General features: G+C 65.6%; 2 protein-coding genes across 4 annotated transcripts; one reads left to right on the forward strand and one right to left on the reverse strand.

Moving 5' to 3' along the window:
- Positions 1 to 314: 314 nt before the first annotated feature.
- Positions 315 to 11,709, reverse strand: CBARP (CACN subunit beta associated regulatory protein). 2 transcript variants are annotated; one of them, XM_024236585.3, is made up of 10 exons: positions 11,471 to 11,709; positions 9,711 to 9,842; positions 9,494 to 9,633; positions 9,216 to 9,280; positions 8,716 to 8,860; positions 8,286 to 8,457; positions 7,927 to 8,067; positions 7,162 to 7,372; positions 2,399 to 2,573; positions 315 to 1,441 (listed from the first exon to the last, which is right to left on the reverse strand). In XM_024236585.3, the coding sequence occupies exons 2-10, from the start codon at positions 9,819 to 9,821 to the stop codon at positions 478 to 480; spliced, it is 2,124 nt and encodes a 707-aa protein (XP_024092353.3). In that variant the 5' UTR covers positions 9,822 to 9,842; positions 11,471 to 11,709; the 3' UTR covers positions 315 to 477. The 2 variants fall into 2 exon arrangements, with proteins under 2 accessions (XP_024092353.3, XP_054394520.2); XM_054538545.2 differs by lacking the exon at positions 11,471 to 11,709 and having other exon boundaries at positions 9,711 to 10,495.
- A 3,630-nt stretch (positions 11,710 to 15,339) lies between these two features.
- Positions 15,340 to 18,560, forward strand: ATP5F1D (ATP synthase F1 subunit delta). Of its 2 annotated transcripts, XM_002828371.6 has the most exons (5): positions 15,340 to 15,747; positions 16,212 to 16,365; positions 17,832 to 17,920; positions 18,050 to 18,175; positions 18,472 to 18,560. In XM_002828371.6, the coding sequence occupies exons 1-4, from the start codon at positions 15,607 to 15,609 to the stop codon at positions 18,170 to 18,172; spliced, it is 507 nt and encodes a 168-aa protein (XP_002828417.2). In that variant the 5' UTR covers positions 15,340 to 15,606; the 3' UTR covers positions 18,173 to 18,175; positions 18,472 to 18,560. The 2 variants fall into 2 exon arrangements, with proteins under 2 accessions (XP_002828417.2, XP_063575893.1); XM_063719823.1 differs by having other exon boundaries at positions 15,430 to 15,747; positions 18,050 to 18,560.
- The last annotated feature ends 1,974 nt before the right edge of the window (positions 18,561 to 20,534 follow it).

The following is a 20,534-nucleotide window of genomic DNA, read 5'->3' on the forward strand; positions in this document are numbered from 1 at the left end:
ATTAGCGCCCCGCGGCCCCAGCCCGGGCGAGCTCGCGCACGCGCCCGGCACGCGGCGGCTCCACCGGACCCGGTGGGTTGCGCGTCCCTCGGGTGGCGGGTCCTGCGAGTGTCTAAGCGGCCGCGCCGTCCGGGACTGAGGGCGAGTGGTCGTTGTCCTCAGGAGCCCGAAGCTGAGAGCCGTTCACGCCCCTTCCTTCCCGCCCAAGCCGGGGTCTCCGCGGCCCGCGCCTCACGACGCCCAGCACCCCACAAGCACCGGAGAGAGCTGTGCGCACTTCGGCGGTCCGAGAGCGGCCGGGGCTCTGCGCGTGCGCCCTGAAGCGGCGAGCGCGCCTGCGTCGCCCCGCGCGTGCGCGAAGGGCCCGCGGTCCCCGCGCATTCGCGTCGGGGCGTCGCGCCCCCGCGTCTCTCCCGCTGCCGAGGCCCCGCGCGGCGCCGGAGAAGCTGCCAGAGAGATGGGCCCAGGACGCGGGACTTAGGCCGGGCTGTGGTCGGGGGACGTGGGGGCGGCGGCGACCAACGCGGGAGTCGCCACGACGGGCTCGGCGAGGCGCGGCGGAAAGAGTCTCTCGTCGAGGCCGGCCGCCAGCTTGTCCAGCATCGGCTCGGGGGGTACGACGCACAGGCCCGAGCCGGGGCACCCCCCGCCGCCCGGCTCCTCCTCGATGACGGGGATGGCGGGGTCGTCGCCGGCGCCGCCCAGGGTGCGGCCGTCGGGCGGGCCGTCCACGCTGTCGCCGCGCCGCAAGGGGGCACGCGCGGGTCGGGCCGCGCCGGCAGGCGGCGCCGGGGTTCCGGCCAGGGCCGGGGCCGCGCGGGCGCCGGGGTCGCTGTGCTGCCGGCCACGCTGCCACTGCTTGCGGGCGTGCGGGTGCGCGCGGGCGCGGTGTCGCGCGGCAGCCGGCGTGTCGTCGAAGTGCGGGTCGTGGCGCAGGAACTCGTGGAACAGCGCGTCCGTCTTCTCGTCGATGCTGTAGTCGCGGCGCGGGCGGCGGGGCCAGGCGCGCGGGCTGCGGGGCCGGGCGGGCGCGGCAGGTGGTTCGGTGTCGTCGCCGGCGCCGCGGCCCTCGATGCTGGCGTAGCCGCTGTCCATCTGTAGCAGCCGGCGCGCCTCGCCGTCCTTGGGCCGCGGCGCGGGCGGGGAGGGCGGCGGGAAGGCGGGCGCCGCGCCCCCGGAGCCTGAGCCCGAGCTGTCGCCACTGCGCACCGAGTCGCGGTCGTTGCCGCTGCTGCTGTGGTCCGAGGCGGCCGCATGCAGCTCGAGCGAGGCGCGCAGGCTCCACAGGTCGCGGTAGCTGGTCTGGGCCTGCTCGGGGCCCGCGTCCCGCTCGGCGTCCGGCTCCAGTGGCGGCTGCTGCTGCTCAGGCCCCGCGCCGCCCGCGCCGCGCTCCGGGGGGGAATCGGGGCTCGCTCCTCCCGCTGCCTCGGCCGCCTCTAGCCTGCAAGCCAGGCCGCGCCGTCAGAGCCCCGCCGAGCCCCGCGCCCCCTACCCGGCCGGCCATCCCGCCTCTGGATCAGGGAGGGTGGGCGCGGGTGGGACTTGGGACTCGGGCAGGCCTTGGAAGGTGAGAGCTTTAAAATGGGCCAGTGTGTTTTGCAGGGGATGGGTCTTGCATTGACCCTGAGCTGTGGAGCCTGCTTCTCAAGCAGGGTACCTCCATGCTGGAGTGCAGACGGCGGGGCCCCCTCCCTTGGAAGCCCCCAGGAAAAGTCAACATGCTTCTCCCCGGGAGTCACGTTTTCCCAGCCTCCCAGTGAACATGGGAGCCGCAGGGGACAGACTGGACGCGGTTGAGTGCAGCTCAGCCCCTGCTCCAGGCTAGGGCTCTCTGCCCACCCATGCTGGATAACCAGCAGGAGGACAGTGCACAGACGTGAGGGTCACCCACCAGACCAGGGCTGCCCCAGGAACCCTGCTCTGCCCCAGCCCCACGCCCCATTCCCATCCCACCGACGTGGGCCCTGGGCTTCAGGAAAGTTGCCCTTGGGTTGGGGGAGGGGTGCTGCTGGTCGGAGTGGTCACAGCAGCTTCTGAGAAGAGTCTGCCCAGCCTTCAGGAGCAAGGGCAGTGCGGGGGTGGGAGAGGGTCTGGGACCACAGCAGAACCCTTCAGGCCTCGGACTCCACCAGCAAGCAGCAGTACCAGCGCCATCCTCGGGGGGGCCCCTCCCCACCCACCCCCCTACCCTTACCCAGTCTCTCCCTGCTTCCCTCCTCTGGTCCATGCTGGAGAGGTGGCCCCAGTGAGTCCGCCTCTGGGAGGGGCCTTGCCGCTGGAGGCGGGCGAGCGCGTGTCCACGGGGCCTGGAGAGCGCTCCCTGGGCCGCCTAGGGGGGGGCGAAGCGGGGCAAGGGCCCACAGGTCCACCCCTAGCACCTCCATCTACTGAAAAATACCTGCCGAGAGCAGGGGGCGGGCTGGCCAGAAAGGGGCGGGGGCGCGGGAAAGCCACGGCGTCGCCGGCCCGGGCGATGTACTGGATGAAGTCCTCCTGGGGGGCGCCCCCCTCCTCCTGCTCCGTGCTCTCGCTGGCTGCCCGCTGCCGCTGGAAGTGGTGCCGCTTGGGGGAACCTGCGCAGGGGATGTGCCCTCAGCGTCAGCCGGCATGTGCCTCCACACCCTCCACACACACAATGCCTGTGCTCCCCACCACACACACAACACCTGTGCTCCCCCATACACACAGAGAACGCCTGTGCTCCCCCATACACACACAGAACGCCTGTGCCCCCCCATACACACACAGAACGCCTGTGCCCCCCCATACACACACAGAACGCCTGTGCCCCCCCATACACACACAGAACGCCTGTGCCCCCCATACACACACAGAACGCCTGTGCCCCCCCATAGACACACAGAACGCCTGTGCCCCCCCATACACACACAGAACGCCTGTGCCCCCCCATACACACACAGAACGCCTGTGCCCCCCCATACACACACCGAACGCCTGTGCCCCCCCATACACACACCGAACGCCTGTGCCCCCCCATACACACAGAACGCCTGTGCCCCCCCATACACACAGAACGCCTGTGCCCCCCATACACACACACAGAACGCCTGTGCCCCCCCATACACACACACAGAACACCTGTGCCCCCCATACACACACACAGAACACCTGTGCCCCCCACCACACACACACAACACCTGTGCCCCCCATACACACACACAGAACACCTGTGCCCCCCCATACACACACAGAACACCTGTGCCCCCCATACACACACAGAACACCTGTGCCCCCCCATACACACACAGAACACCTGTGCCCCCCATACACACACAGAACACCTGTGCTCCCCCACCACACACAAACGCCTGTGCCCCCCATACACACACAGAACGCCTGTGCCCCCCCATCACACACACGCCTGTGCCCCACCCACACACAGAACCCCTGTGCCCCCCCACACACACAGAACGCCTGTGCCCCCCCATACACACACAGAACGCCTGTGCCCCCCCATACACACACAGAACGCCTGTGCCCCCCCATACACACACAGAACGCCTGTGCTCCCCCATACACACACACAGAACGCCTGTGCCCCCCCCATACACACACACAGAACGCCTGTGCCCCCCCATACACACACAGAACGCCTGTGCTCCCCATACACACACACAGAACGCCTGTGCCCCCCCATACACACACAGAACACCTGTGCCCCCCCATACACACGGAACGCCTGTGCCCCCCCATACACACACAGAACGCCTGTGCTCCCCATACACACACACAGAACGCCTGTGCCCCCCCATACACACACAGAACACCTGTGCTCCCCATACACACACACGGAACGCCTGTGCCCCCCCATACACACACAGAACGCCTGTGCCCCCCCATACACACACAGAACGCCTGTGCCCCCCCCACACACACAGAACGCCTGTGCCTCCCCATACACACACACACAGAACGCCTGTGCCTCCCCATACACACACACACAGAACACCTGTGCCCCCCATACACACACAGAACACCTGTGCCCCCCCATACCCACACAGAACGCCTGTGCCCCCCCACACAGAACACCTGTGCCCCCCATACACACACACAGAACGCCTGTGCCCCCCCACACACAGAGAACGCCTGTGCCCCCCATACACACACACACACACAGAACGCCTGTGCCCCCCCCACACAGAACACCTGTGCCCCCCATACACACACAGAACGCCTGTGCCCCCCCCACACAGAACGCCTGTGACCCCCTCCACACACAGAACGCCTGTGCCCCCCCATACACACACAGAACGCCTGTGCCCCCCCCACACACAGAACACCTGTGCCCCCCCCCACACAGAACACCTGTGCCCCCACACACACACAGAACACCTGTGCCGCCCCCATACACACACAGAACACCTGTGCCCCCCCCCACACAGAACACCTGTGGCCCCCCCCCACACACAGAACACCTGTGCCCCCCCCACACACACACAACACCTGTGCTCCCCCATACACACACAGAACACCTGTGCCCCCCCCACACAGAACACCTGTGCCCCCCCATACACACACAGAACACCTGTGCCCCCCCACACACACAGAACACCTGTGCCCCCCCATACACACACAACACCTGTGCTCCCCCATACACAGAGAACGCCTGTGCCCCCCCATACACACAGAACGCCTGTGCCCCCCCATACACACACAACGCCTGTGCCCCCCATACACACACAGAACGCCTGTGCCCCCCCATACACACAGAACACCTGTGCCGCCCATACACACACAGAACACCTGTGCTCCCCATACACACACAAACACCTGTGCCCCCCCATACACACACAGAACACCTGTGCCCCCCCATACACAGAACGCCTGTGCCCCCCCATACACACACACAGAACACCTGTGCCCCCCATACACACACACAGAACACCTGTGCTCCCCCACACACACACACAGAACACCTGTGCTCCCCATACACACACACAGAACACCTGTGCTCCCCCATACACACACAGAACGCCTGTGCCCCCCATACACACACACAGAACACCTGTGCTCCCCATACACACACAGAACACCTGTGCTCCCCATACACACACAGAACACCTGTGCCCCCCACCACACACACAGAACACCTGTGCCCCCCCATCACACACACAGAACGCCTGTACCCTCCCCACACACAGAACGCCTGTGGGCCCCCCACACACACAGAACGCCTGTACCCTCCCCACACACAGAACGCCTGTGGGCCCCCCCCACACACAGAACGCCTGTACCCTCCCCACACACAGAACACCTGTGGCCCCCCCACACACAGAATGCGTGTGTCACACATGCCTGTGGGCCCCCCACACACAGAATGCGTGTGTCACACATGCCTGTGGGCCCCCCACACACAGAACGCGTGTACCCTATCTCACACACACATAGGAGTGGGCCCTGGCTTGGGCCAGACCCTAGCTGGCATCTCCCCGGGTCAGGTGGGTGTGGACAGTGGCTGTGTGTACACCCTGGAGTACAGGTGAGAAAACTGAGGCACGGAGGGCAGAGGTGCTAGGACCAGAGAGCCTGAGCAGGGCAGAGCCAGGAAGCGAGTGAGTGGAAGGGCCTCAGGCACTGGTAGTGCCTTGGGGCAGCCCTGGCCAACATGTGGCCACTCATAAGGACGCGTCCTGGACACCTGGTGGCCTGCACAGCCTGGCTGAAACTACAGAAGGCATGAGAGAGTCACATACAGGCTGGTGGGGGCCAACGAGGAGAGGGAGAGAGGTGCCCTCTCCTGCCAGCTCCACCCTGGTCTGGAGAGCACTGGGGGACTGCCCCACCCCTGCCTCAGTCCCCTTCTCCCAACAGCCTCCCCAGCAAAGCTTGAGTGGGCAGGCCCCAGGGGCAGGGAGGCAGGTACCCAGCAAACAGGTTCTGGGCTGCGTTGCAATCACATTGGACTCTAAATGTCTCTAGTCGCCACCAGGCCCCATTCATCTCAAGATCTGGATTCTCTCAGCTGGACCGGGGCAGCCAGAGGAGGCCTTCCCCTCCCTGGCCCCTAGCTACCTTGGGGGTGGGGGCTGGGAGAACTCACCCCACCCCCGCTGGCTGGAGCCAGGCCCCAACATGGGGTCTCCCACTGTCTGATGATGTGTCCTCTGTCATGTTGACAGCACCTTCTCTCTGCACTTGTCCCCTGTCCCGACCTCACCTGACGACAGGACCTGCCACCCCCTCCACAAGGCAGAGAGGGCCCCAGCCCCTCTGGGCTGCCCTAGCCCTGCTGAGCTGGCTGAGCAGGGCTGGTGCCTGCTGCCAGTGCTACAGATGGGACCCCTCTGCTCCCCACACAAACTCCTGCTTCGAACCCAGATAAGGCAGCCCTGTCTCCAGTATCCTTCCTAACCCAACGCCTGCAGAATTGAAGGGCTACTGTTAAATAGTCCAGGGATCTATGTGCTACAGCCCAGAGGGCAAAAGCACCCCCCTACCCCCCAGCTTCTGTAAGTTTTACTGGCACACAGCCACGTGCATTCGTCATGCAGCGCCTCTGGCTGCTTCCTCCCTTCAACAGCAGCAGAGTTGTGGAGACACAGCCTCTCTGACCATAACCCCACGAATACTACCATCCGGGGCCTGATGGGAAATGTTTGCTGACTCTTGGCCCAGTCCAACACTTACTTCGTGTTAGAGGAAGTCAGAGCCCAGACAGACAGAGGGCCTTGGCCAAGCTCACACAGCAGCTGATGCTCTGGCCAGCGGGCCAGGGAGGATCCCCTGGGGAACCCACCTTCCACTCACTTTCCCAGGGATGAGAGTCGAGCATGGCTGGGAGGGGATGTAGGCCACAAGCCCCACCCTCTGCACTCCAGTGACCAGGGGGCCCCCAACACCCTCCTTTACCACCTCATCCTGGATGCCCCAATGGCCCGAGAGCAGTCGGGGTGCGCAAAGCCTTCCTGCACAGGGCCCCAGAGCTGGGTGGGTCTGGCTCAGGCCGCCCGCACACTCAGCCCTCCCAGCCACCTGCAGAACCTCAGGCAGCACGCCTGCTGGCAGACTGGGCAGGGCCAGGCCCCAGAGCACTGGCTCCCCACCCAGCCCACAACCTCCTGCTCCTAGATGTCCAGGGCAGCCCCTGGCAGCCACCACCCAGCCCACAGAGGCCACTCTCCACCAGGTGCTACAGCTCACCTCTTGTGTCCAGACTGGCTGCCCGCTGGCTGGGCTCCAGCTTCCACTTCTTGACCTTGAAATAGGGGCTGGCCCCGTCCAGGCTGGCATGGCGGCGCAGGCGGGTGAGGAACTGCAGAACGGTACCTGCCCCGGATCCCGGGCCCGCCTCCCCAGGCCCCGCTGCAGCCCCAGGCCCTCCAGCCTTGGTGCTCCTGGTACCGGCATCCAACTGGCAGGGAACAGAGATGGCACTCAGGCTAAGACCTCTTCCTGGGCCCGCGTGCCGGCCCCAGATGGCCCTAGGTCTGGGAGACAGTCCCAAGGGCCCCCCTTCACTGGGACAGAGAGGGGTACCTGCTTGGAGACGGGCAGAGGCGGGAGGAGGGGCGCTTGGTGGCTGGGTGGGCTACACTAGGGTGCTCTGCCCTCTGGGGAAGGTCCCTGGATATGGGGTTTGGAGAGAAGAGGAGTTGTGTGTCTAGAAGCTCTCTCGCCCACGGCGTGGGCTGCAGGTGAGGGAGGGCTGGGGTGGTGCACCCTCTCCAGCGCCTAGGGAATGTCAAATGAGGTGGGAGCCTGGGGTGCCCCCTGCATGTGTGAGGACACGCCTGTGTCCGGTGTGCGGCCAGCTCCCTCTTTCTCCCGTGTGCAGTGACCCGGAGGGCCAAGGAGGGCTGCGGTGGGTGGTAGGTCATAGGTTGACCTTGGTCTTGGATTGGGGACAGGGAGGGGAAGGAGCCTCCCCGGCTGTGGACACCACGGGGGACACGCAGGGGCCCTCACCGAGGTGCCTTCCCCAGAGTCGCTAGATGCCGAGGGGCTGATCTCCGCGAAGTCAGTGGCGCCCGCAGCTGAGTTGTAGGGGTCACCTGGCAGGGCGGAGCTGGGGCCCACGGAGCGGCCCGTGAGGGCCTTCCCCGGGGGCTGTGGGACAGAGCCAGGTGGGGGAGGAAGCAGTGACAGGTCAAAGAGCATGGGCGGGTGAGGAGCATGCTGGGCTCGGCCCCCTGCCCTGCTCCACCCCACCCCGCCCATCCCAAGATGAGGGCCACCCAGAGAGTGGGTGAGGGTGTGGGGGTCCGGGAGTCCCCGGGGCTGCCCCCCATCCCCCGAGGAACCGGGGCTGCTGCCCATAGGCTCACCTGGAAGATGGCCAGAGTGGCCTTGGGAGAGGTGGCTGTGTGGGGCGTGGCGGCTGAGCTGGCCTCGCCTGAGTCACACTCGTGGATGGTGACGATCTTGAGGGGCGGCAGGTGCAGGTGTGTGAGCCGGGCATTCTTCAGGTGGTGGAAGTCCCCCTCCGTCAGTGTGTACCTGCGACAGCATCTGGCCGTCAGAGCCCGCCCACCTCCCATGCCCGATGCCCCAGCTGCCATGCTCTGCCATCCACCCTGCCGGCCTGGGCAGGGGCAGGCGAAATGGGGGCAACTGGCCAAGGCCACCCCACCCCACGGTCCCAGTCCAGGGGCCTCCGCCTTGGTCCCTGCAGCCTCCGCACCCACCTCCTCCCCCGTCCCGGTGGACGGGACCTCAGATAGGCCCTGGGGTGCCTCCCGATGCCGCCCGGCTTACCGGCGGCCCTTGTCCTGCGTCTTGCGGCTCTGCTCGAACAGCGCCGCCTCATTGAAGGAGACCCGGCGGCCCGTGGAGCTGGTGGACAGGAAGCGTTCGGTCTCCGCATCCTGGCACTCAGGGTCCTCTCCCCGGAAGTCGGGGTCTGCGTGGAGAGGCAGGAGAGGGTGGGCCCCGGGCGGGCCATGCCAGGCGCCTGGTCCCCAGAGGGCTGCTCCTCAGGGCGGCTGGGGTGGGGAGGGCTGCGGCCGCGGCACGGGCGGCCGGGCGGGCGGGGCGAGGGACACTCGTCCATCCGCTCACACACTCACTCGCTCAGCACGCGCCTGGGCCCACCTACGCCTGGGCGTTAAGGAAACAGAGATGAGTCGGAATCGAGCTGCGCCCAGTCTGGTGGGGGAGACAGACAGACACAGACGGTCAGGCAGCCCGAGGGGGCGGCGGGTGGCAGAGGGGCGGATGGACAGGCGAGCGCTCAGCCAGGCTGGCCAGCACCTCACCTTGGGCCGGGTGGGTGCCGTTGTCCAGGTAGGTGGTGGTAGTCTTCTCCATCTCCTCCGTGGCCCTGGGAGACACATCGGGAGAGCCCAGTGGTACGGAGGGCCCAGATAGCCACAGTAGGTCTCGGCTCTCTGCCCCAAGCCAAGCCCTGCGCATCACCCAGTCTCCAGAGGCACAGCCCACCCTGTGACTCAGAAGCCAGTGAGGTAGACCCCCCACCACCCGATGGCACCCACAACCACCATGCACCTGCCCAGCCGAGGTGGGGACCTCGCACCTGTTGAGGCGCTGGTGGACGTCCCAGCAGCGCTTGCAGAGGAGCAGGACACCGGACAACACCACCAGCGTGCCCCCAACGAACAGCGACATCACTACCACCAGCAGCACGTAGTTGTCCAGGATGGGGTCTGGCTCTGCCTGTGGGCGTGCAGGGGGGGTCAGGTGCTGCTGGCCTGGACGACCTCCCGCCCTTCCCACCTGTCCCCTGCACCCACCGTGGGGCGTCCAGTGGCATTGTCCCACGACGTCGTCAGGGCTACTGTGGCAGTGGTGGTGGTGGTGGTGGTGGTGGTGGCGGCTGTGGCCATGGTGGCTGTGGGCTGCATTCTGAACTGGGGAGGAGGGCCCTGTGGGGAGGAGGCCTGGTCGGCTCTAGCTAGACCTACTTCTCCTCCAGGAGCCACTGCAGAGAAGCCGGGTCTTCCCTGCAGGAGCAGGAGCCCACACAGGGAGCAGTGACTCATGGAGAGGCAGCAGAGCCGGAGGCAGCCTCCACCCGGCTTGGCTCTGCCCAGCGGGCCCCAGGGGCTCTCTCTGGACCTCCATCTCCCATCCCCATGGCGGGGGAGGAGGCCTGGCCCTCTGAGGGTGCGCCTGTGCCCATCACAACTGCACACAGCCGGTGCGGCCTGTCCTGCAAGGTAGCGCCAGGCCCTGGAGCTCAGGGCAAGCACTCGGAGGAATGGGGACGCCAAGGCGGTGCAGCCGGCTCGAGAGGGACTCCAGACGCCCTGTCCGCCCCATCACGGGGGTGGGGGGCTACCCCCACCCCAAGAAGTTCAGCTACACCCTGGCAGGGCCCACCCGGCCATGGTTGGGTAGAGGGAGACCTCCCGCTGCTTGCGCGCGGGGGAGGGCGCAGGGGCTGGGCGCGTGCCCCCGGGTCACGACTCCGGGAGGTGGAAGTCTCCCCGGTGCTGAGCGCTGGTGGGAGTGCAAGGGACAAAGGAGGCGCATCTGTTCCCAGCCCCGGAGAAGCTGGTTCCCATAGCGACCGCGGAGCAGGCCGCGGCTGGGGGGCGGGTTGCCAGGGAGCGGCGGGGAGGGGGCGCGGGGGCGGCGGCCGGGGGGGGGGGCGCGGCGGCCTCGGGGGGGCGCGCGCGGAGCCGCAAGATGGCCGCGGCCGCCTCCCCGCCGTGCCCAGCGCGGGCGCCCGGAGCATCCCCGGCCGCCTTACGCTCGGGGGAAACTGAGGCGGGGCGCGGCACCAGGGAAAGGAGCCGCCTGGACGTTGCGCGGCGCAGCCGGGCGGGGAGGCCCGAGAATCGCAGGGGGTCGGGGCTGGCGCCGGGGTGCTCGGCGGCCCCAGGTCAGTACCACACGCGCGAGGCCTCTCCCGGAGCGAGAGGAGCGCACAGGCGGCAGCCGCTCCTGCCCCTCCCGGACTTCCTCCCACACGCGACAGCGGGAAACTGAGGCCCAAAGCCGGGCAGGGTCCCGGCGGGGGCTGGTGTCCTCAGCGCTCCCGGTCACAGGCTGCCCGGGCCCTGGTACTGGGGGAAGGGGCCGCATATGTAGGTCGGGAAATGAGTTCAGGCTGGAGGGGGTGGGGCACAGGCGCAGGATGGTGACCGGAGGCCGGGGAAGATGGCAGGAGGCCGAAGGGAAGAGGGGGGCTCCTGGGGGAGGCGGCTGCGGGAGCCGAGGGTAGAGGTTCCCCACGGGGCAGCACCGCGCCCCCGAGCCGGCCAAGGGTGGAGATGGCGAGCGAGGGGAGGCAGGGACCCGACGCCAGGGCTGAGCCGAGACGCCATCGTCCTCGCCCGACCTCACAGGGAGAAACTGAGGCTGGGGCGGGGCCTGAGCGGGGGGTCCCTCTCCAGGCAGCCGGGTGGGGGGCGCAAGGCACGGATCTCGGTCCCCACGCCCGCTGGACTCCTCCGCGCTCTCCCTCCGGCCGCTCAGCTCCCAGCCGGCTGCGATCCCCGGCCTGTCCCCCGTCCGCCCCCCGCAGCCCCGAGCCCGCCGCGCCTACCTCAGCGCCGGGACGCGCGGCCCATGGGCGGCGGGCGGCTGCGTGGCGCTCCCGGCTGGCTCCGGCGCCCGGTGGCCGCGGAGCAGGCGGAGAATTTATGAATGGAGAGCGCGGCGCGGGGGAGGCCGGCGCGAGAGGAGGGGCCGCGCACGTGACCGCGTTGGCGGCGCGCCCGCTCCGCGCGCCCGGTGCTGCCCGGTGCCCGGCCCGCCGCCCCCGCTGCGCTCGCCGCTGGGTCTGGCTGGCTCCGCGCCGGCCGCCGCCTCCCCTTCCCTTCCGGCGGGGGCGGGGGGCGGAGCCTGCGCTCCCGGGCGCCCACTCCGCACGCGGAGCCGCCCCCCGCACCCGCCGCGGCGGCCGAGCCCCGCCCCCGGCCCATCGGCACGATTCACCTCGCCCGGTATTGAGGTCCCAGGGACGCAGCTCGGGGTGTCCTGGAATTCACGACTCTGCAGCCCGAAGTGCGCCGCGTGCGCAGGAGGGGGTGGGGTCCGGGGGGGCACGGACTCCCCTCTCACGTTGCTTGGTCCGTAGGGGTTCTGGGGCGGCACAGCCAGGGCTCCTCGGGCACAATTCCCCTTTAAGCGCGCAGCCCAAGATCTCTGGACACAGGCGCCCCGCCTGCTTCCCCACGCAGGTCCTCTCTGGCACTGTGGAGGGCTCGCCATGCCTCTCCTGTCCCCTCTCCTGTGTGACAGGGATCACAGACCCCGGCACAAAGCTGAGCAGAGCCCATCGGGGCCCAAACGTGCACTCACAGAGGCCTGCTCCTCGTGGGGTGACATCAGAACGACACCCGCAGAAACCCAAAGCCCAAAGCTGCCCCCGCTTCTCCCTCTTAGACCATTGAACCTCACCCTGCAGATACTCAGGCCACACACCTGCCACCAGCCTGGCCCGAGCACCACCCCAACCCCTGTGAGCCCACGCCTAACACCCCACAGCGCCTCCTCTTTCTCATCCGAAAGGCTGTACACCGCTCCGGGACGTGGCTGGCCCAGCTCAGCCTCCCCGCCTCTGCCCTTGCAGGTGCCCCGTACCCAGGCCTCTGTCCATTCAGCCAGAGATTCACCCCGGTTTCCTTCAACTCCTTCCCCAGCTTCACAATCTCAGCGCTTCTGCTCTTGGCTCCCAGCCCATGCCTGGGTCCCCTCCTCTGCTACATCTCTCCGAGGCCCTATGCCTTGCGCCTTGCCTGTTCCTGTGTGCTGTGGGGCCACCACTCAGCTAGCTGTGAACTCCAAGGGCAGCCCCTCTCTTATGGTTGGCCCTACAGGCAGAGGGGCAGCCCCAGGGAACCTGGTGCCAGGCAAATGGGAATTTCATGGTCAAAGGTTTTGAGGCAAAAAAGTTTGCAAGTCAATGCTTATGGAGGAAGCAGAGAAATCGTCTTGTTCCCAGCAGGACCATGACATGGGCAGGCTTCAGGCGTTTTTGTATTTTGTTTTTGCTTTTTGGAGAGACAGAGTCTCGCACTGTCGCCCAGGCTGGAGTGCAGTGGTGTGATCACGGCTCACTGCAACCTCCACCTCCCGGATTCAAGCAATTTTCCAGCATCAGCCCGGAAGGTAGTTGGGACTACAGGTGCGTGCCATCATGCCCAGCTAATTTTTGTATTTTTTTTTTTTTTTTTTTTTTTGTAGAGGTGGAATTTTGCTATGTTGTCCAGGCTGGTCTCGAACTCCTGGGCTCAAGAGATCCTTCTGTCTCAGTCTCCTAAAGTGTTGGGACTACAGGTGTGAGCCCCCACACCCCGCCAGGTTTCCGATTTTTAATAAAGACTCCCTATGGCTGTGTGAAGAAAAGGTATCTGTACTAAACGGGGGGAGGCTGGGGCCTGCTAGGCAAGAGATGGTAGCCGCGGTGGCCATGCTGGGTGCACAGGCCAGGACAGGGCGGAATTCCAGAGGAACCCCAGGTTTGGGGCTGGAGTAATGGCGCCCTCACCCGTGGGCGACCCTGGAGTGGGGACTGGAGGGAAGTGGTTCCACGAGTGAGATTGAGTCTATTAGGCCTCCCAGTTTCCTGGAGTGGCAGCAGGATATGCGGTCCTGAGAGCCAGGAGAGGATGTGGTGCACAGGTCACGCCTAGAAAAGTGAGCAGGCCTCCTCCTCTGCACCCCCCGAGCCAGGGCCAGAATGACCAGGCTCCAAGTGACAGTCACAGCGCTGGCCCCGGGGGGAGGAGCCAGGCCCACGCCTTCATCCTGAGTCGGACCAGCAGGGCCTTCTTCAGATGCCTGGGTTCCAGGGGACAGTGGCGGCCGCCATTGCACTGGCCTGAACACGGGCAGGGGGCGAGGGTGCAGCCTCCGGGTGTAGGGAGCCATGGATGGTGTCGGATTCGCCCACAGCAGGAGGCATTGGATCTCCCTGGCTGCAGCCTTGTAAAGCCGCAGCCCCAGGCCCTCCCCTGCTCCCTGCACCCCTGGGGTCCAGCCCACCGCGCCAGGATCAAGGCCCTTTCCGGGGAGCCCGAGCCCCAACCCCCACCATCCCCGATTCCGCATTTTCCCGGATCCTAAGGAGCGGGGCTGGGCGCCCGGCCGGGTGCCGCAGACCTGCGTGAGCGCGGGGGCGGGGCAGTGACGTCATAGCCGCGAGCGAGGCTGCGCGGGCCGCTGGCTGACGGCAGCGGAGCCCCGAGCCGCCCGCGCACGCGCTCCTGCGTCAGAGGTGCACGGGGGCGAGGGCCAGGCAGGAGGTGGGGGGCGGCGAGCGCATCTCCGGGCGCGGAGCGCCCTCTGCCGGCGTCGGGGAGCAGCGCGCCGGGGTCCGGGGTCCGGGGTCCCCAGCGAGCCCTCGCGCGTCGCCCGCGCTGTGACCCTCGCCGTGGTCGCCGTTTCCTAGAACAGCTGCACCTGCAGCCTTCCACCCTGTCCCGTCCTGCACTCTTTCTCGGATTTTACTATTATTTATTTTTGGCATTTGCCGACACCTACCACTACGACCTGCTTATTTTTAAATTATTATTATTTTTTTTTTGAGACAGAGTCTTGCTCAATCTCCCAGGCTGGAGTGCAGTGGCGCGATCTCGGCTCACTGCAACCTCCGCCCCCCGGGTTCGAGCTATTCTCCTGCCTCAGCCTCCCGAGTAGCTGGGATTACAGGCGCCCACCACCATGCTCGGCTAATTTTTGTATATTTAGTAGAGACGAGGTTTCGCCATGTTGACCAGGCTGGTTTCAAACTCCTGACCTCAGGTGATCCGCCTGCCTCACCCTCCGGATCGGATAAAGTGCTGGGATTACAGGCGTGAGCCACCGCGCCCGGCCTGATCTGCTTAATGATCTCAAATGTCTGCTAAACAACCCCGGCCCCAGAGCGGGATTCTCACTCTGTTGCCCAGGCTAGAGTGCAGTGGTGCAATCATAGCTCACTGCAGCCTCAACTTCCTTAGGCCCAAGCGATGCTCCCGCCTCAGCCTCCCCAGTAGCTGGGACCACAGGCGTGCATCACCACGCCCGGCTAATTTTGATTATTTGTAGAGACGGGGTCTCCCTCTGTTGCCCAGGCTCGTCTCGATCTCCTGGGGTCAAGTGATTCTCCTGCCTCGGCCTCTCAAGTTGCTGGGATTACAGGTTGGAGCCACCACACCTGGCCCAGAGCAGGAAACTTGATGTTTTCTTGATGTCTATCCAGGGCCCTGCATCCAATGAGCGCCCCAAAAATCTTTCTTTTTTTTTGTGCAAACGGGTCGGGGGTGGGGACGATCTGCACTGTTGCCCAGGTTGGTTTCCAGCTCCTGGCCTCAAGTGTTCCTCTGGCCTCAGCCTCCCAAAGCGCTGGTATTACAGGCGTGAGCCACCACGCAGCCGAATCTTGAATTTCACTGAAGCTCGTTTTACTTCCTCCACCTCCCAGGACCATTTCATCGCCCTTATCTGACCCGCCCCCCGGTTCTGCCGCAGTCCGGGCCGGAACAAAACTGCAACCCCCAGAATACCTCACGACGGGGCGTTGCGTCGTCAACGTCGCGTGCGCCCTGCCGGGAGTCGTAGTTCGCGCTTGCGCTCTCGCCGGGACTCCTCCTCCCAGACGTCCGTGCGCGTCGTCCTCCTCGCCCTCCAGGCCGCCCGCGCCGCGCCGGAGTCCGCTGTCCGCCAGCTACCCGCTTCCTGCTTCCCGCCGCTGCCATGCTGCCCGCCGCGCTGCTCCGCCGCCCGGGACTTGGCCGCCTCGTCCGCCACGCCCGTGCCTATGCCGAGGCCGCCGCCGCCCCGGCTGCCGCCTCTGGCCCCAACCAGATGTCCTTCACCTTCGCCTCTCCCACGCAGGTTCGGGCGCTGCGGGTCGAGACCCTCCGTGACCGCCGCCCCCGGAGTCCAGGGTCCCCACCCCCAGGGCGCGACCCCCGCTTCCGGGCCCCCGGACCCGTGCGCCCCGGAAGCCGAGGCCACTCAGCCCTGGACCCCCGGCCCTGCCTCTGCTGCCCGAGCCCTGCGCTGCCCTCGTCTCGGGCACCTCCCCGAGATAAGCGTCTCCTGGGTGTCCTCCCCGATCTCCCTGGCCAAAGCCTGGGTGTCGCCGGATCGCTGCATTCCCATTTCGCGGATCAGTAGAATGAGGCGCAACTGTTGAGGACCAAAGCTGCAACCTCGGATCCCTGCGCTGGGTTGTCTCAGTGCCTCACATCAGCGCCAGGTCCTGCCCTGACCCATTTTTTAGCAGGACAGGCCGAGTCCCCGGTGGGCGCGGGGCCGGCCTGCCCCGCCATCATTCCCCACGCTGTTGTCTGCAGGTGTTCTTCAACGGTGCCAACGTCCGGCAGGTGGACGTGCCCACGCTGACCGGAGCCTTCGGCATCCTGGCGGCCCACGTGCCCACGCTGCAGGTCCTGCGGCCGGGGCTGGTGGTGGTGCATGCAGAGGACGGCACCACCTCCAAATACTTTGGTGAGTCCGGTGGAGGGCTGCAGGGCCAGGCCAGGCTGGGGCTCCACATCCCAGGTCAGTCTCCGTCTCAGTTGAGGCTGCGAGAAAAAATAGTTTTAGGCCGGGCACGGTGGCTCACGCCTGTAATCCCGCACTTTGGGAGGCCGAGGCAGGTGGATCACCTGAGGTCAGGAGTTCAGAGACCAGCCTGGCCAACATGATGTAACCCCGTCTCTTCCAAAAATACAGAAAACTGGCCGGGCGCGGTGGCTCCCGCCTGTAATCCCAGCACTTTGGGAGGCCGAGGCGGGGGCATCACGAGGTCAGGAGATCGAGACCATCCTGGCTAACATGGTGAAACCCCGTCTCTACTAAAAATACAAAAAATTAGCCAGGCGTGGTGGCGGGCGTCTGTAGTCCCAGCTACTCAGGAGGCTGAGGAGATCGCGCCACTGCACTCCAGTCTGGGCAACAAGAGTGAAACTCCATCTCAAAAAAGAAAAATACAGTTTTAGCAGGTTTGTCCACTGAGGAGCCTGGGCTGGGCGGTGATGAAAGCGAACCAGAGGGGACCCTGCTCTCAGCCGGTTTATGATTGGCTCTGGACCAACCAACGTATGATGGTGGAAGCAAGAGATGTAAAACCACCCAGGCCCAGTGGCTCATGCCTGTAATCTCAGCACTTTGGGAGACTGAAGTGGGAGAATCGCTTAAGCCCAGGAGTTTGAGACTAGCCTTGGCAACATAGTGAGACCCTGTCTCTACAAAAAATAAAAAGAAACTAACCAAGCGAGGCTGGGTGCGGTGGCTCACATCTGTAATCCTAGCATTTTGGAAGGCCGGGGTGGGAGGGTCTCTTGAGCCCAGGAGTTTGAGACCAGCCTGGGCAACATAGTGAAATCCCATACTACAGAAAATTAGCTGGTTGTAGTGGTGCACACCTGTAGTCCCAGCTACTTGGGAGGCTGAAGCAAGAGGACCGCTTCAGCCGGGGAAGTCAAGGCTGCAGTGAGCCAAGATCATGCCACTGCACTTCAGCCTGGGCAACAAGAGTAAGACCCTGTGCCAAAAAAACCCCTCAAAAAACCATGTTGGGAGGGCTGATCAGATTAGGGAAGGAAGATCATTTGTGCAGGAAAAAAGCAGTTCTAAGCCTCACTGGTTTCCAGTGGTGACCAGATTTGAACTCAGCTTGCCTTTGGCCCTGACCCCAGCTCAGCCCATGGGTGGTGGGTCAGAGGGAGGGCCTCTGTCCCCAGGCAGTGCTTTTGGGGGTCCCTCCAGCTTCTAGTCCTTTCTTGGGGCCGCAGTTGCCCGCCATGTTGGGCCCAGGGCCAGTCCTGTGGGTCTGTTCGCACACTCAGGACACAGACTTGGATGTTTGTGGAGCTCCTGGTTCACAGGGGGCTCTGGACTTGACCAGGGGAGTCCCTGAGGCTGTCCGGCCCTTTGGGGTCTCACGCCTTCCCACCGCCCCATTCCCCCAGTGAGCAGCGGTTCCATCGCAGTGAACGCCGACTCTTCAGTGCAGTTGTTGGCCGAAGAGGCCGTGACGCTGGACATGTTGGACCTGGGGGTGAGTGTCAGAGGGGACCTGAGGCTCAGCAGGTGGGAGCTGTCCAGGCTGCGGGGGAGGGAGCGCTGGGGGACCAGGAGCCGGGCTGGGGTCCCTGCTGGCCCCTCACCGCCCTTCAACCCCTTGCAGGCAGCCAAGGCGAACTTGGAGAAGGCCCAGGCGGAGCTGTTGGGGACGGCTGACGAGGCCACGCGAGCAGAGATCCAGATCCGAATCGAGGCCAACGAGGCCCTGGTGAAGGCCCTGGAGTAGGCGGTGCGTACCCGGTGTCCCGAGGCCCGGCTAGGGGCTGCGCAGGGGTGCCAGGTGGGCCCAGCCAGCTCGTGGGGTCCCAGCCAGCTGGGGAAGCCGTGCCTGCCAAGGAGGCCACCAGAGGGCAGTGCAGGCTTCTGCCTGGGCTCCAGGCCCTGCCTGTGTTGAAAGCCCTGAGAACTGGGACAGGGAAGCTCCTCCTCAGCTTTGAGCTGTGGCTGCCACCCATGGGGCTCTCCTTCCGCCTCTCAAGATCCCCCCAGCCTGACGGGCCACATACCATCCCCTCTGCCCTGCAGAGCCAGCCGCCAAGGTTGACCTCAGCTTCGGAGCCACCTCTGGATGAACTGCCCCCAGCCCCTGCCCCATTAAAGACCGGGAAGCCTGACTGTGTGCTCGGTTCTTGTTACTCCACCTAGCCCAGTGAAGCCGGGAGCGTCCTGGGTCTCTGCTCACGTCCACTGTGTCCCCTGCAAATAGGGCCTTTGAGCTCCCCTGGACTAAATGTCCCTTAGGGCACCTGGAGGTCCGTAGGAAGCAGGTTCGAGGGGGTGGGTGGGGTGCAGCCAGGCGGGCAGGCTGCTGACCTTCACCCTACAAGGGTGGGGAGGGTGAAGGTCACCAGTGATGGGGACGTCAGTCAGGGAGGGGTGTCCCCGCCTCTCCTGGCGCCTCTGCAGAGTTCCGGGTCTCCGGGCCTTGACCCTGAGCCCTGCTGGCCCTTGGCCCCGCTCACCAGCCTCTGGGAAGAGGCGGGCCCCACCTGCTCCCACACTGGCCCCGCCCTGTGCCAGCCGGTCCTGTGGGTGGCCCTGCCTGGCTGGGTGCCAAATCTGCAGTGTTTTTGGTATCTCCGTGGGCACCTAGGCTTCTGGGTTGGCCCCAGATGGAGTGGGCTGGGCCCAGGAGGGGGCGGCTCCCTGGCACTGCCCCGCTGGGCCTGCCTCTTCTCCTTTCTGTAACCCTGGGGGCGGGCAACACTGGCTCCAGGTGGTGTGTGGACGGCGGGGGCTTGGGTCTCCTGACCTCCTCCCCTCCTTGGGACAGGGCCTGTGGAGTGGGGTAGGCAAGGAATTCCAGGGGGGTGAGTGGGGAGGGTGGGCCTGCTTGTGTCACTGGAGCTGGGATGGTGACAGAGAGGCCACCCCGGGCCTGTCAGCACGGACGGGCAGCTCACTCGCACGTCATGGCCCCATGCGGGTGACTTGGCCACAGCTGCACTTGAGGCGAGGTGCCGTTGGGGGCCTTGTGACTCTGAGGCCGCCGGTCAGCAGATCAGGTATTCTGGAACAGCCCAGGGTCCCCTGCCTGGCTCCCCCTCTGCTTGGGCCTCGGGGCACGAGTGACCAGGCCCCCACTTATCCAGGAATCTGCAGCCCAGGGAAGGTTGTGCCAGCCACCAGGTCACAGGAGCAGCCTCTGCTCAGGCCCCACCCTCCCCCCGGCCCCCGCCACCAGCTCCAGCCCCAGGTCTTCAAGTTCCTGCCAGGCCACCAGGACCCTATAAATAAGACCAAGGGCACAGCTGGGACTTAGCAGGGGCCCAGTGGGAGGAGCTGCTCACTCCGGGGACCCCCCTGCCCCCACCACCAGGGAGGGTGTGAACCTTGGAGCCAGGCCTCAGGACACCCGAGACACCTGACACCAGGAGGGAACAGCCCGTGCTGGCTGGATGTGTCCTGGAGCAGGAGGCAGCCAGGGTGGGGCCGGGAACCAGGCGGTCAAGGCCCTTCTGTGAGGGCAGCCCCGGGCTCAGTGGGGCAGAACAGAGCACAAGGTTTGTCCCCATCACACCCAGGAACAACCCACTCAACTATGGGGACGCCAAGTATGGGAAATGGTGGGGAAGCGTTTTAGGACGTTTATTCATTTAGACTGGCTCTGGACATCTGGTCCCCAATGGGCCACACAGTGGCCCCTGTGAAGCCCAGCATGTCCCCACAACCCGTGTCCCATTCCACTCCCGACCAGACTGAGATGACGGTGTCCATTCCACTCCCGACGAGACTGAGGTGACCGTGTCTATTCGACTCCCGACCAGACTGAGGTGACGGTGTCCAGGGCTCTCCCACAACCTGTCTCCCATTCCACTCCTGATCAGACCGAGGTGATGGTGTCCAGGTGGCAGAGCCACACATGAGAGGCAAGAGGCAGGGAGGGAGGTGGGGGCTGCTGGCCACTCACAGGGGACCCCAATGTCCTGCCCGGGCTGCTCATTTGGCACCAGCCCACAGCTCCCTCCGCCACCTTTGTTCTCACTGGAAGCAGAATGAGCCTGGCCCTGTAGGTCCCACCTGGGGCCCCAGCCCGTCGTCCAGGCCCCATTCATCGACTCTGTCCCTCCTCCCTCCAACTGGGTCCA

This window comes from Pongo abelii, chromosome 20 (assembly GCF_028885655.2).
Source record: "Pongo abelii isolate AG06213 chromosome 20, NHGRI_mPonAbe1-v2.0_pri, whole genome shotgun sequence".
Lineage (NCBI taxonomy): Eukaryota > Metazoa > Chordata > Mammalia > Primates > Hominidae > Pongo > Pongo abelii.